The sequence below is a fragment of the Asterias rubens genome, chromosome 10, assembly GCF_902459465.1.
Source record: "Asterias rubens chromosome 10, eAstRub1.3, whole genome shotgun sequence".
In the NCBI taxonomy this organism is placed as follows: Eukaryota; Metazoa; Echinodermata; class Asteroidea; order Forcipulatida; family Asteriidae; genus Asterias; species Asterias rubens.
Window position 1 is genome coordinate 12075548 of NC_047071.1, and position 16467 is coordinate 12092014.

At 38.6% G+C, this 16467-nt stretch overlaps 1 protein-coding gene across 2 annotated transcripts in view; it reads left to right on the forward strand.

Annotated features, from left to right (window-relative positions):
- The window catches only part of LOC117295395 (aryl hydrocarbon receptor nuclear translocator-like), a 28169-nt gene that overhangs the window by 4012 nt on the left and 7690 nt on the right, over positions 1 to 16467 (forward strand). The window contains exons 2-6 of one of the 2 annotated variants that reach the window (XM_033778030.1): positions 1844 to 1895; positions 5843 to 5890; positions 8294 to 8332; positions 13855 to 14012; positions 15338 to 15417. In XM_033778030.1, the coding sequence (XP_033633921.1) occupies positions 1844 to 1895; positions 5843 to 5890; positions 8294 to 8332; positions 13855 to 14012; positions 15338 to 15417 (377 nt within the window). The remainder of the gene's footprint in view (positions 1 to 1843; positions 1896 to 5842; positions 5891 to 8293; positions 8333 to 13854; positions 14013 to 15337; positions 15418 to 16467) is intronic. The other variant, XM_033778031.1, reaches the window with a different exon arrangement.

Genomic DNA, 16467 nt, shown 5'->3' on the forward strand with positions numbered 1-16467 from the left:
TCAACTGACAGTCACAGAACATGTTAATGACACAAGGTATTGTGTTGTGTCATTGCATGGTACTTGGAAGGCACTAAATACTAAACTCCACAGCGGTTCGGCCCATCGGAGAATACCCGAGCGAGAATGACCTTATGACGTCATTTTGCATTAATGCTTGCATCTTTTAGACATGAAAATATAAACAACCAGGTCCCAGTGGTTACTCCGCTCTAATGTAACAACTCCCCAAACCTGCTGCTAAAAATGTACTTGAATAAAGAGGTCTGAAGCAGTACTTGCATCTTTTAGACATGAAATCATTAACAACCAGGTCCTAGTGGTTAGTCCACTCTTATGTAACAACTCCCCAAACCTGCTGCGTGGGGGATCGTCGCGAACCGTGCCGGAATGTTCCGAGAGCACACGAAAAGTTCCGAACCGCTGTAGAGGTTAGTTTTTAGTGCCTTCCGTGCATTATACAGTTTTCTCAATGTACGCGTACAAGGTACACTGTACAAGAGTTTAATGTACATGTACAAGGTACATTTATAAGCCGGTTTCATACTTCCTGCGAATGCAAACGGGATAAGAATTTTGATGCTACATATTCACAACAAATAATTTGAATCAGTTGTAAAGTGCTCAACTCCTGCAAAACATTTGCTGTGAAAACAGCCATGTGAGGTCAAAATTTGTTTTGCATAATTGCATGAAGTATGAAATAGGCTTACATGTAAGTCAGATTTAGCCGACTGCAAAGATTGCCAACCAAAAGGACCTACATGTACTTTTATGGTATTTTATAAATAAAGAAAATTATGCAGAAAGCAGTTAAACAGGGCTTGAAAATTTACACTGCACCACAAGCCCGAAGCCGGTTACTTTTAAAGGAACGTTACAGAATTAGTCTTTGCTAACAGAAAAGTTGCTGGCAGTGTAAGCACTTTATGTAATCCACCATGTACATGAAAAATGAAAAATTAATAAAACGCTCCCTGAGGGATAAACTCCAAACGCGAAATAAGATTATTTATTTCTCATCAAATATGATATTTCATACAGAAATATTTCAAGGGATGTTTTCTACTATCATCATCATTGGACCGTGTAAGTTTTATGTAAATCTGTGATCTTCACGATTTTTGTTTCTTACCCGGTAAACTTACACGGTTTGAAGATAATGATGGTAGAAAGCTTCCCTTAAAAATATTACTTTTAAAGGCAGTGGACACTATTGGTAATTGTCAAAGACTAGCCTTCACAGTTGGTGTATCTCAACATATGCATAAAATAACAAACCTGTGAAAATTTGAGCTCAATCGGTCATCAAAGTTGCGAGATAATAATGAAAGAAGAAAACACCCTTGTCACACGAAGTTGTGTGCGTTAAGATGGTTGATTTCGAGACCTCAAGTTCTAAACTTGAGGTCTCGAAATCAAATTTGTGGAAAATTACTTCTTTCTCCAAAACTATGGCACTTCAGAGGGAGCGGTTTCTAACAATGTTTTATACCACCAACCTCTCCCCATTACTTGTCACCAAGAAAGGTTTTATGCGAATAATTATTTTGAGTAATTACCAACAGTGTCCACTGCCTTTAATAGGTGCTTAGGTTTTGAGAAACTAGTGTTAAAACAAGTCACAAAAACAAATTTTGTCTCATAGAGGCTTAAATTATTTTAACATGTAAAAACGTGATAAAGTCTTGCAACTGGTAATATACGTTTTACATGCTAAAACTGAGAATTTTGTTTTTATTTGGCTGGTTAAATTCCATTTATCTAGCCTATTTACTGCCTCTTGTGTAGTCCAGTCTATTCATCTAAAAAATGTATTGGCTCGTCTTCTCTCATCTTTCAGGAAACGAAGAAATCCCGCCCCAGCAGATGGCACAGCGCAAGAGGAAGGCAGTGTGAGTATGCCCTTAAACACATTGTGTAAAACAGAAATGATTGCCATTCAATTTATATGTTTATAAGATTCAAACTGCCTCTAGCTACCGGGCAGTCTCAGTGGTCTAGTGGTAAGACATCTGCTCAAGAATGGTAAAGATCTTGGGTTGGAATCCCATCCAAGTAGTTTGACTGTGGATTTTTTTCCAGGACTCGGGCAGGCCTGTGAAATCTCTGGTTTTAAGCAGACATCCGTTTTTTCATATGTGCTGATTTATTATACATGCCTTTTTTTATTGACTGCGCCAATTTTTTATTTCCACAATCTGATATTTTTTATTTAGAAAAGAATAAAATAAAATACGCATAAACAATTTTCACTCTGTGTACCTTTAATGTGAGATTAGAAAGGAAGTCAGCATTTTGTCCATTTATTTATTTTTTTGTCTGAAGTGCTCCGCCATTGATTAGAAGTCAATAAAAAACCTTTGACTGAGGGTTGACATGTCTGTATGCTGCAGCCAGAGATGCATACATTACACTGCTGTGACCTCACTAAACATGGACGGATTTCACATTGATGTGAAACTTTAAAGCCATTATCGTACACTTTCGGAACAGAAAGAGAAACAAAGTTCACAGATTTACAAATAATGTACAGGGTTTATAGAAGGTAATGGTAAAAGGCCAATCTTGAAATATTAGGCCTATTCCATGAAATGCTTTACTTTTTGAGAAAACATTGAAACAATTATCAATTCTCGACATCGAGAATTACGGATTTATAGTAAACGCATGTCATGACACCGATGACCTATTGAGCCTAAATTTTCACAGGTTTGTTATTTTATATAAGTTGTGATACACGAAGTGTGGGCCTTTGAACAATACTGTGTACTGAAAGTGTCCAATGGCTTGAACTACCTTGACAGTTTTTCGCTGTTATCTCAGCAGGTAATCAGCACTAACTTTCTCATGTGACTGTTATTGTACGACATCTTTCTTAATATTTTTCCTATAAAACAGGAAAAACCAACCTTTACAACCTCTCTAAGTTTTGAAATTGATAACTACTGTACATATAAACAGTGTACATTACATGGTGGACATATACACAGTGTATGTGAGTTAAGATTGGCTTTTGATCCATTCGAACAATGCGTATAGATCTGAACGCTTTGTCCCTGTTCTTTGCAATTAACATGCAAAAAAAAACATCATCTATGGCAATACTACAAGAACATGTGTTCAGTCCTCAGGCAAGAGTTTCTGGTGTGTGTTTTTTGCCCTTTTAATGAAATGCACAGAATGGGAGAGTACATGTATACAAAGGGGTTTTATAATGAAGCATCCCCAGTGGGATTTGGCGATCGTGACCAGCTATTCAATGAGTTTGGGCCAGCGGTGTCCGGGATCACAATACTGCTCACGTAGATAATGAATTTAGGGAGTGAGTTTATTAAATATAGAAGAGGCAGCCTGTCATGCTGTTGCCCACTATACTACATTGATATGGACTGAGATGGGGTTTGACAAACGGCTTGGGAAAAATAAATTATAAATGAACTAAAGGTTTAATACAATGACTACATTTTTTTAAGGCACTGGACACTATTGGTAATTACTCAAAATAATTTTTTGCATAAAAACTTACTTAGTAACGAGCAATGGAGAGCTGTTGACATTATACAGCTTTTAAGTTAGGTAATTTCTCACTCAAATATTAAAAGACTTTAGATCTCCTGAAGCCTTTTATTAGGAATCTGAAAGCACACAGTTTGTATTTTATCTCTTGCAACTTCAATGACCAATTTAGTTCAAATTTTCACAGATTTGTTATTTTAAGCATAATTTGTATTGATATTATATACATGTACGCTGTCTGTATTTATGTGATCATTTTAAAAGATAATTGTAGGCACATGTATTCAGTGTTTAAAACAAAACTTTTGATTGTTGTTCATTTTTGTTGGGGGAAAAAATCTGCCCCACAACAAAGAAATATTCCAAATATTTATTTCATTTTGATTTGTTCTGATTGCAATTTAAACAAACCCAAATTAAATGCTGTATTTTTTTGTTTCACAAACCCTCATTTATTTAGTTAGTAATATATTTGTTTTTTTTGGGGTGTAAGCTCGGAATAGATGAATATTATGTGCAAGGGTTGTTGAATTTCTCAGTTTGCAGAAAAACAAATTTTCGAGTGAGAAAGTGAAAATTCAGTTTGGATTGCCCACTTAGCTGTCCACATACACGTGTCGGATGGCAAGGAAATTAATGCAGAAAACGAGCAGAGCAAATCTATCAAAACAATTCGTTGTGAACGGTTGCGTTCCTGCACTATAAAGTGTACTGCATATTCTATGATTGGAAGTGAGAAGGTGGGGGGGGGGGGGGGGGGGGGGGGTTGTTGAAACGCCTCCCAATAGAGCACTTGAGTTAATGAAGAGATTTAATGGAACTACTGTTGCACTCTGGCTGGTCTTTAAAGTGTTGCAGTTAGTACGTGGCTGCGCTCTCTGTCAGTGATACTGTTGATTTCATCGTGTGCCTCAAGTGCTTGTATAGTGTTTAACATGACCCAGTTCAACATGCACTGAACACTATTGGAGTCTCTCCTTCGCATACATAAGTTGCAATGAAGGTGCGAGTATGTACACTATGCGTACACCTACATGCACTGTACAGGGTTTTCCCCATGCACAAGCTAGTGATTGGGTCGGTATTCATGAATTTTGTGCCGATACGCACAATTTTTTGCCGCTACAAACAAACTCTTATTAATAATTTCTTTTTTTTTAACGATTGAAAAAAAAAAAAAAAAGATAAACACCAAAAAGAAAACATTCCAAAGTCCTTCAGCTTTCTTTGGCCAAACAGAATGCCCCACAGTTTTGAAAAATCCTGGGGAGAACGTTGCAGTACTTGTGTTGATCATGATATATGCAAGTATGCATGTAATATGTTTGCTACATGTAGATCATTATAAACTTGAATGTATTGAAATTAAATGGTGCGCACTGCAAAGTCACGAACCTTTATTGTGAATTGTTCACAATGGAACTTGACCCTATTTATGGGGCGCATAATAATGCACCGTTAACTTGTGTATAATATAGGTATGTTTGCCATCAGATTTTAAAAAAAAATATTATAAGGCCCGAAGAGTCAACTAGAGCCTGCACCTTATGTAATGAAGGTCAGCCCTTGTACTTGATAAACATGTTTCTACTTATTTCCAAGGAGCAAATATATCATGCCTGAGGTTATAGAGTTCTTACTGGACACTATTGGTAATCGTCGAAAAACAGTCTTCTCACCTGGTGTATCTCAACATGCATAAAATAACAGACCTGTACAAATTTGAGCTCAATTGGTCGTTGAAGTTGCGAGATAATAATGAAAGAGAAAACATCCTTGTCACACGAAGTTGTGTTCTTTCAGATGCTTGGTTTCGAGACCTCAAAATCTTATTCTGAGGTCTCTAAATCAAATTTGTGGAAATTTACTTCTTTCTCGAAAACTACATTGATTCAGAGGGAGCCGTTTCTCACAATGTTTCCATTACTCGTTACCAAGTAAGGTATAGTGTCCACTGCCTTTACTTGTATAAGTCTGTATCCTGATTTGTTTGCCATCAGACACATTTTAGAAAATGTTATGAAGGCCTGAAGGGTCTTACTAAAGCCTACACCTTATGTACTTGATAAAAATGTTTCTACTTACTTCAAAGGAGCAAATATATCACGCCTGAAGTTATAGAGTTCTTCAATACATACTAGTAGATAGTATCCAAAGCTCCCCATTAATTGTTACCAATTAAGGTTTTATGCTAATCATTATTTTGAGTAATTACCAATAGTGTCCACTGCCTTTAAATTTCATCAACAGAAACAATTCTGAATTCAGCATTTTAATAACTTACCTCTAGATTGAGCTTTTGTCGTGTCCTTTTTCATTTTAGCTCTGAAGATGGCGAGGATGAGGACACAAGCCCAAGCAAGTTCTCAAGGTAAGCCCCGCCCAATCTAGCCAAATAAGGCATGCGCTTTGTAGTCTGGTAGCCACCCCTCCCCTCCACCTCCATCTGTAGTCTTGTTAGAGTGCTAATTACACGTAAATGTTGCCAGTTAACCCAGTAAGTGATACTTCTCCTCAGTGTTTGTGTACAACTGTAATGCAGTTCTGTGCGGTTTTGTCTGCTTTTGTGAAAGACTTTGTAGTACACTGACACGGATACAAATATTAAAGTAGTATAACCGTGTCCATCTTTTGAATATTTCCTATTTTTCTTGGTACGCAAAATCGTTCGGCATCTTGGTTCGCCATCTCAAAACCAACCCTAACCCAGCCAACAACTCTGTTGCAGTTTGGTTGGAGCAATAATATGTTTGTCATCGCAGCTCGACTAGAAAATTTGCAAAAAACGCTTAAAATTAAAGATGCTCAACATTTTTAGTCATGATTGCTAAAATGTGCATCAGAAATTATTATTTTATTACCTGATTTGTTTTGGACAAATTGATATATTTTACAAGGCAACATTTTGTTACTAATAAAAAGCAATATTCCAAAGCATCAGTGTAAAACTAAACCCCAAGCGGCTTTGGAGTTTCGTATAGTCACTCATCTACGTAACAAGGCCCATACTTGCTCCCTCAAACACAAGCGTTTTAAAGGAACACGTTGCCTTGGATCGGATGAGTTGGTCTACAAAAAGCCTTTAACCGTTTGTAATAAAACACATGTGGGTAGAAAGATGTTGTAAAAGTAGAATACAATGATCTACACTAATTTGCCTTGGCGCACTAACACGGTCGGCCATTTATGGGAGTCAAAAATTTGACCCCCATAAATGGCCGACCGTGTGTGTCGACGAGGTAAAAGGAAAACCAACCATTTTCGAGGCATGTTTGTGTGGATCATATTTGTATTCTACTTTTACAACATCTTTCTACCCATGCATTTTATAACAAAAGGTTAAAAACGCTTTTCAAAGACCAACTCGACCGATCCAAGGCAACGTGTTCCTTTAAGTTGTTTGGAGTTTCACACATGCAGGCATGTAGTCGCACACACCAGTAGTAATAAGGCCCAACGTTCTATCACAAACGCAACTTGTTGACAAGTGTTTGAAATTGTTTGGGGTTTCGCACGTAGTTGCACATCTATAAGGCCCAACATTTGTACACTTGCACGCCACCAAACATAATGCATGTATAAATTAAAGACGTAACCTGTGCACATAATTAAATCTTCAAAGACAACTGTATAGCATTATACGCAAACAAATCTTTGTACTAATAATAAGCAATGTGAACACATCCGTGATGAGGTGCTTAAGATGCATTCAGTTAATGAGACATTAAAGGACCATTCACACTGCAGCGATAACGAAAACGATAATGATCTTGGCTCAAAGAGAACGCATTCTATTGGTTGAATTGCTCCGCACAGAATACGCGCATCGTTTTATGTTATCGCTGCAGTGTGACTGGCCCTTATACATGTGTATTGGTTATCAATCTTAAGTTTCTTTTTAAAAATTCACAATACAAGAAAGAAGTTATAAAGTCTGTAATGTTTTGATAAAATTTAAAGACACAGTACAGGATTAATAAGTGTTAAAAAATAAGTCAAGAAAGTTTGCTGAATAAAAGTTTAAACCTGTAGAGATTTACAATTTCCTTATATTGACCCCTTGCACAGCGTGCAACGCACTGACACGCGCCTATCCTGTCCACCATGTGGGAAGTCAAAATGTACACAAAGGAAATGACTAAAACAATGGTAGAAATGGTAGGTGTGCTTTGTGAAGAGTTGCGTTCCGCGTTGTGCAAGGGGGTCAATAGGTCACTGGTGCCCGTTAGGAGAAATATCAAAGAGAAAATGCCTTGGTGCCCTTTTCGAAACCTGAGCATCAGGCGGTGCATCGCTGTAGAAGCTTTGTTCATAGTCATGCTGTAACACCTAGTCTTGGTGCAAGACGTTGTTGATCACTATCACTCGACTATTGCAATCTCCCGCTCCACTTCTCCTCGCCGCGCACATTACTATAGACTGATAGCGGGCCTGTTGGAAAACATCCAGATCTACCCCACCACACCACACGCTGGCGGGAACGCGGCTTACAGAAACGCCCTCTATCGGTGGAATAGTCATGACATGTGTAGCGTTGAGTGTATGGGGCCTACGGTATTACCATAGAGGTTTTACCAGCTCAACAAGAACGTCTTGCACTAAGACTTTGTAACACCCTGTACCAGTAGTCACTGTAATTGCATGAAAAGGCATGCCTCCCTCTTTCCCCGCCCAACCAACCCACCCATCCACTTTAGACATAAGGCTGCATGTCCACCTAAAAAGAAACAGGAGGGACACACACAAAATCTCCCATCTTTCTCCCCTACTACAGAGCCGATGATGACAAACCAGACAAAGAAAGGTTTGCAAGGTAAATATCTGACTGACAAACTTGCAGCTTGCTTTGGCACTCAAAAAAATAAGTCAAGAAGTACATTTTAAAAAATTAATAAAACGTCCATCAGGATTATCTCTTAACTCCTTGCTTCTTGTTTTGCTTCATGAACTTTCGAGCAACTTGAGCCTGAACTATCTGACCTATGTGTGCCCGCAGCAAAGATCTTATCTCTTTAAAAAAAGGATGTTTTTTTAGTTTTGATTTGTTTTCCTGCATGCAGATGTTGATTGGTATTCAAAACTTTTTCTGGAAGTTGCTCCTTGTTTTGTGTTATCATATTAAGTGTATACGATTGCAAGACTGGTTAAAAAAAAAAAAAAAAAGGAATTCTTTTATCTTCCCTTTACTCTTCCTTTTGTTTGCTGTTTTTTTCTTTTAAAATGTCATGCCATAATTCAGTTTTGGATTTTTTGGCTTATGATGTTCATGAAATGTGCTACAGGTAGGTGGCTTTTTGTGGTTTAACCCGTCCCCCCAATTTGTCAACATCTCTCAGCCACACTCAGGCCTACAATTTCATCTGTGAAAGGGCAAGGCCATTTTCATTTGGCAAAGGCCTCTTCAATTTGGTAAGTCAATGGGACATTTTTGAAGGGTACCAAGGGCAAGACCAGGAGCAACGGAGCCCATGGCCGCCGTGGCCTGCGTGTTAATTCCAGGTCTGTCACACCCAGTGCCACGCCTGTTTATGTAGTGTCACACCCACCACAGCAGTACATGCCCGTGCATAGACTGGAGGTGGAGAGGTACAACTGAAGTTGATGGTTCTTGGTTCTTGGTGACGATGGTCATCGTGAATGGACAGTTCAGTGCTGTTGCTTCTGTGTACAATGTATGTACCCTGAACTTGAACGGTTTTCAAAGTGTTGAACGCAAAGCTCCGGGGCGAAAGCATTATTTGCTTAGCCAACCTACACATCATTTACATGTACATGTAGTCCGGTTTCTCTTGAACCACATTGCCATAATGCATCTTGCATTTTTTAAGCATCATCAATACATTGAAAAACAGATGTATAATACATGAACATGCCTGCGTCATGGGAGAAAATACCAACATTTTGGAAGGTTAATATAAACCATTAATAAAACAGTGGTTGGGAGGTCATAAGCAGTGGTTTAAATCTAACAAGGTCGTTTGTGGTTTTGCCAAAGTGGAAAGCTGGGTCCTTAACGGCGTGGCCACAACCCTGCAAGGTTTTAAAGGCTGTTGAACACTGAGTCACTACTCTTCTATTCCCATTCATAAATACCTTCCCATTGAAAACATTAATAAACTTTTACAAGTTTAGAACAAATCTGACAGTTTAGCTTCTGCTCACCTCTACTCTGCGTTGAATTTCTATCCATGTTGAGCTCTAAATGATATTTGTGCTTTCCGTGTAATCGTCTGATTTCCCTTTTTTTTTACTGAAGTTCCTCTGGTCATGTTTAAACAGGCCATGTTTAAACTCTCCTCACCGTGTTTTTATCGCAGGTTTAAACATGACTGTGTGCTAAAATAATAGGACTGAGGGAAGTGTGGTCAAATCAATGGATATTTCCAGTCCTGTCAATTAACAATTTACTTGTTCATTAAAATGTGACTTTTTAATCCTTGCTTTTACAATCCCCTATATACTGGACATCAGGGTTCTCCCATGCACAAGCTAGCGCATCGGCTAATGTTCACAAACGTTTGTACGGAGATTGGTTTGTGCTTTAAAGACACTGGACACTAATTGTACTTGTCAAAGACCAGTCATGATTTTGGTGTATCTCAACATATGCATAAAATAAAAAACCTGTGAACATTTGAGCTCAATTGGTCGTCGAAGCTGCTAGATAACAATGAAAGAAAAAACAACCTTGTCACACAAAGTTGTGTGCTTTCAGATGCTTGATTTCGAGACCTCAAAATCTAATTCTGAGGTCTTCAAATCAAAATTGTGGAAAATTACTTCTTTCTCGAAAACTATGTTACTTCAGAGGGAGCCGTTTCTCACAATATTTTATACCATCAACAACTCCCCATTACATGTTACCAAGTAAGGTTTTATGCTAATAATTCCTTTGAGTAATTACCAATAGTGTCCACTGCCTTTAACTGTATGGCATGTGCATACAGTGTACACATACATGCACATCGCACATGTCGATCCTACAGACATGTACACATACAACATAGTACTTGCATCCTTGCTTTATGCATGCATCTTGCATCTATTGTATCCACCAACATGGAAACCAGGGTGCGCTCAAATGAGTCAAGTTTAGACCAATTAAAGTGCATAAAATGTTTCCAAGACTTCCATACATTGTACACAGTACTGTGTAATAAAAAGTTCTTCACGTCATAAATTTTTAAGAATTGGATAGTTTATTTTCAAACATTTATTTTGTGAACAATGTACAGTGAATGATACATTGTACCAATACAGACACAATAACCAATACCTCCTTGTCTGAAATTTTCAGCTATTTTTCAGCAAATTTCTCATAAATGTCTTTGACATTTTGTCTTGATAATGTACACAGTACATGATGTCATTTATAATACATGTATGTGCGAATAACTGATACAGTAATCCACTTTGAAAACCAGGCCTGTTTCCTGAATACAATTATCAGGTGGCGTTACATACACACAAATTTTTGTTTTTCTCAGGAAGTTTCGTTCCATTGCAATCTTACACTTTTTTACAGCTCAGTTATTTTGATAAAATTGCGCCAGGTTGGAAAAAACTACAGGGATGGACTTCCTAGTTTGTGGGTTCTGGGCCCTGTCAAATGGTTCTACTTCCTGCAATTACTGTATTACGGGAAACCTTGACAGCCTTTTTTTAGTTCATTTCAACTTACAAAAATCGCTTAAAGCACACATGAGCCATGTAGCTCATATATATATAAGTAGCCCCGAACAGCCATGGACCAATTTCATGGTGCTGCCTACTGCGCATAATTCTGCCCTTATGATGTAGTTTTATGTAGGCCCCTTTCGAAAACAAGGCTGATGCTTTTGACAGGGCCTGTCAGGTATTTTGAAAATGTACAATTTTGGAATGGGGCTTCAAACAAGGGGACAGAGTATAAGCCAGAGCCTAGACCAGAGCATAAGCCATAACCTTAGCCAGAGCCCAAGCAAGATCCCAAGCCAGCTCCTAGGCCATAACCCAAGCCAGAGCCCAAGTCATAACCCAAGTTGGAACCTTAACCAGAGCCCAAGTCATAACCCAAGCCAGAGCCCAAGCCAGAGTCCAGAGCCATAACCCAAGCCAGAGTTCGGAGCCTAAACCAGATCCCAAGCCAGAACCTTAACCAGAGCCCAAGCCATAGCCCAAGCCAGAGCCTAAGCAAGAGCCCAAGCCATAACTCAAGCCAGAGTCCAGAGCCTAAACCAGATCCCAAGCCAGAGCCTTAGCAAGAGCACAATTCAGAGACCAAGCCATGATTTTGAAAGGGTCATAGTTTTCTGGGCTGTAAGTTCAGGCACTGGACATCTTTGGTAACTGTCAAAAAGACTAGTGTTCTCACTTGGTGTATCTCAATATAAAGCATAAAATAACAAACCTGTGAAAATTTGGACTCAATGGTCATCAAAGTTGTGAGAGAATAATGGAAGAAATGACACCCTTGTCGCACAAGTTGTGTGTTTTCAGATGCCTTGAATTCGAGACCTCAGCTGAGGTCTCTTATTCTATTCAAATATTTTAGTGAGAAATTACTTCTTTCTCAAAAACTACGTTACTTCGTTTCTCACAATGTTGAAACTATCAACAGCTCTCCATTGCTCGTTACCAAGTAAAGTTTGTATCCTAACAATTATTATGGCTTTAAGCACATAATTTTATGGTACGAATAGCCGTGAAATTGGACAATACTGTGTTATTAGAAATGTGTATCGCCTGAGAAAAGCACCAACTATTGAAAAAATATCACATCCTGAAATTTTTAGCAAACCGCCATTTTTAGATAATAAAAATGAGTGTTGCCAAAAAGTAAATTCCATTGATATTCACTAAAAAGATTGGTCACTGAAGCTACAAAATAAACCATTGGCTGGGCATATTGAAAGCGTGGTTTCTAAAGGGTTGAAGGACTAGTCAGGGTACAGTTCCATTGCTTGCCTGGGGGTGCCTTTTAAACACTTATCTTCATATACGTACATGTATGCACAGTACTTCATGGGCCCAGTATAAATGCAATTCATGAATTCATTGTTCATGATGAGGAAATGTAGAGAGGCAAACTTAGCGCACTCGTAGGTCTGATACATATACTTCACAGAGGCAATTGTTTCAAAGGCCCAATTTCATAAAGCCTGTAAGCACAAAAAAATGCTTAGCATGAAATTTCTTCCTTGATAAAAACAGGCAACCAAATTTCCATTTGTTGCATATTGCTTGGTACTGGTATTCAACTGTTGTTTGCTTATCCTGAAAATCACGTGGCAATTTGGTTGGTACATTGTAAGCCTGTTTTTATCAAGGAAGAAATTTCATGCTAAGCAAATTTTTGTGCCTACAGGCTTTATGAAATTGGGCCCATGCCACTTGTCAAAATTTATGGCTCTCTTACTCCCGAATTCTACGGTTATGACTATCATTCTCTGCTTACTGTGCAAAAATTCTGCACTAGCTGAGTTGGCGAAGAATGCCTATAGTAACGTGAAGTACGCAGACTCACAAGCTAAAACTTCCTGCAAACCCATGGAATACACTTGAAGTACATGCAAGCGCGGAATTCCCTGCTTCTGTAAGCGCGGATTCTTTGCTTACGGTAAGTAGAGCCACGGAAGTGGGCCGTGGTCATTGCCTCGAAGCCCCTTGATACATGTATGTGCTTGTAATACATTTAATTGTGTGCATTGAGGTGCTTGAAAAGAATGAGGTACATTGTATCATGCCTGATGCAAGCATGATGTGTATGCATCTGATGTAAATGTCAGATTCTCAACAGCCAGCATTTGTACAGCCTTGAAGCAAGGCAAGACTGCTCTTTCTGAGACTTTGACATTTGAGGACGGTAATAGATTTACTGGTGTGCGGTTTTCAATTATTGCAAAGCATGCAGGTATTTACAATGGATTTGTCATGGTAAGTCTGATGCCATTTAGGCATATATATGTGGCAACTCTAAAACTGGCTGTTTGATTCAAAAGTCTAGCAATAGCCTTGCATATGGCGTCACAAGCCCAAAACAGTGCCCCCACTGAGAGAAATGAAAACCTATAACTGGCTGAGAGTTTGGCGGGGCCCTAACACACATGCACGTTTTCATTTGTTGGCGTCCCTAAAGGCATCCAAATCAAAAGGTAAATAATCCAGAGAGACAGAGGCCCAAGTCGCCTTCTTGATTTTGCGGGGCGTTTTCGCATTGGCCAGTGATCAACCAAAAGTTCAAACGAAACAGGTTAAATTTGTTACGATCGCAAAAAACACACCCCAGGTATGTCTGCCAAGTACTTTTTGAATAAAATATAAAAAATAATGAAGATCAATTTAATCCATGTGCAGGGAGAACCATAGCGAGATTGAACGACGCCGACGTAACAAGATGACTGCCTACATCACCGAGCTGTCGGACATGGTGCCAACGTGCAGCGCCCTCGCAAGAAAGCCGGATAAATTGACGATCCTTCGGATGGCTGTTTCCCACATGAAGTCGCTACGGGGTAAGACGAGGACTGTCTAGTGAACACCTCAACCCTCCTTTTCAGTTGAACTTTCTTGAAGCTGTAAAAAATGCCATTCAGTGTAAATTTTAATTTTAGGGGTAAATCGGCCACAAATCTTTTTAGGGGAGCATGGCACATGTGGAGAAAGATTTAAACTTACATGCGCGGTGCGTTCCTATCGCTGATGTCTTTTTAAACTTGGAATATACTTTGTGTACCTCAACAAACATGTATGCATGAAATGAAAATCTGTGAAAACTGGGCTCAACTGGTCATAGAATTTGCAAGATAATAATGAAGAAAAAAAAACACCTTGTTGCACAAATTGGCATGCTTTAGTGAGAAATTACTTCTTTCTCAAAAACTACATTACTTCACAGGGAGCCGTTTCTCACAATGTTTTAAGTGTATACTGTCAACAACTCTCCATTGCTTGTTACCAAGTAGGTTTATATGCTAACAATTATTTTGAGTATTAAAATACCAATAGTGTCCAGTGCCTTTAACAATGAAGTAATGCTACCTAAAAAAACAAAATTAATATTTTTTATCCCCGATGCAAATTTAACATTTATTATATTGTTAAAGGCAGTGGACACTATAGGTAATTAGTCAAAATAATTATTGGCATAAAACCTTATCTTGGTAACGAGTAATGGGGAGAGGTTGATGGTATAAAACATTGTGAGAAACGGCTCCCTCTGAAGTGCCATAGTTTTCAAGAAAGAAGTAATTTTTCACGAATTTGATTTCAAGACTCAGATTTAGAACTTGATGTCTCGAAATCAACCATCTAAACGCACACAACTTCGTGTGACAAAGGTTATTTTTCTTTCATTATTATCTCGCAACTTTGATGACCGATTGAGCTCAAATTTTTACAGGTTTGTTATTTTATGCATATGTTGAGATACACCAAGTGTGAAGGCTAGTCTTTGACAATTGCCAATAGTGTCCACTGCCTTTAAGTACCCGCTGCCAAAACATAGGATTCGAACTGCCTCTAGCTACTGCCTCTAGCTACTGGACTCTAACTTTCTGCAGCATCAAGGAGAGTTGGCAGCTCTGCAAACGCAATCTCGGTCGTCTAGTTAGTAAGACACTGCTCTAGAATTGCAAGGGTCCTGGGTTCGAATCCCACCCGAGTAATATGCCAGTGATATTTGTTCACAGGATTCGGGGAAGTACTGAATATACTCTGCTAACACACATCGGTGTATGGGTTAAAACTAAAATTAATATTCTTTATCCGCGATGCGAATTTAACATCTAATAATGCTACCTTCTTTTCTGATGGCATTTCTTGTTCATTGTTCTTTCAGGTACTGGAAACACAAGTACAGCCGGTACCTACAAACCATCCTTCCTAACAGATCAGGAGTTGAAGCATCTCATATTGGAGGTAAGGCTGTCAGTGGTTGCAACCCAGTTGGTCAATGCTGAATAAATCTTTAAGTGTGAACCACACACAGATGTTACATAAAAATCGACTGTGAAAGTTTTAGTGTATTTTTGGGCTGTTCACAAGTTTTTTGATACCTCACCATGCAATGCCTCAAATCATACATTCACAAGTCATTATAAGGGGGAAATTTTACACGGGGAATTACTGTGAAAGTTTGTGTGCGTTTTGGGGCCATTCACAAGTTTGTTGATACCTCACCATGCGATGCCTCAAATCATACATTCACAAGTCATTATATGAAATTGAAATTCTGCAGGGCAATTAAAATACTTAATGTCTTTGTCTTCTAGCTACAAACATGTACCAGTTATGTTATGACCTACATGTACATGTACATGTACAACGTAGTTGGTTGTTAAAGACACTGGAAACTATTGGTAGTTGTTAAAGACCAGTCTTCTCACTTGGTGTATCTCAACATATGCATCAAATAACAAACCTGTGCAAATTTGAGCTCAATTGGTCGCGAAAATGTGAGACTATGAAAGAAAAAACACACTTGTCACACGAAATTGTGTGCTTTCAGATGCTTGATTTCAAGACCTCAAAATCTTTTTCTGAGGTCTCGAAATCAAATTCGCGGAAAATAACTTCTTTCTCGAAAACTACGTCACTTCAGAGGGAGCTGTTTCTCACAATGTTTTATACTATCAACAGCTCTCCATTACTCGTTACCAAGTAAGGTTTTATGCTAATAATTATTTTGAGTAATTACCAATAGTATCCACTGCCTTTAAAGAAGACGTGTCATTGCTTATGATCACATGCTGGAGGACAAAATGTACTTTATGTGGCCAGCTGAGGGGCGCAAGGCCTTACATCTGGACAAGCCTACATGTAGGTGGTCTGGCTGGCTAGAGACCAAAACACCTGGGCCCAATTTCATAGAGCTGCTAAGCACAAAAATTTGCTTACCATGAAATTTCTTCCTTGATAAAAACAGAATTACATTACCTACCAGATTTCCATTTGTTGCGTATTGCTTGT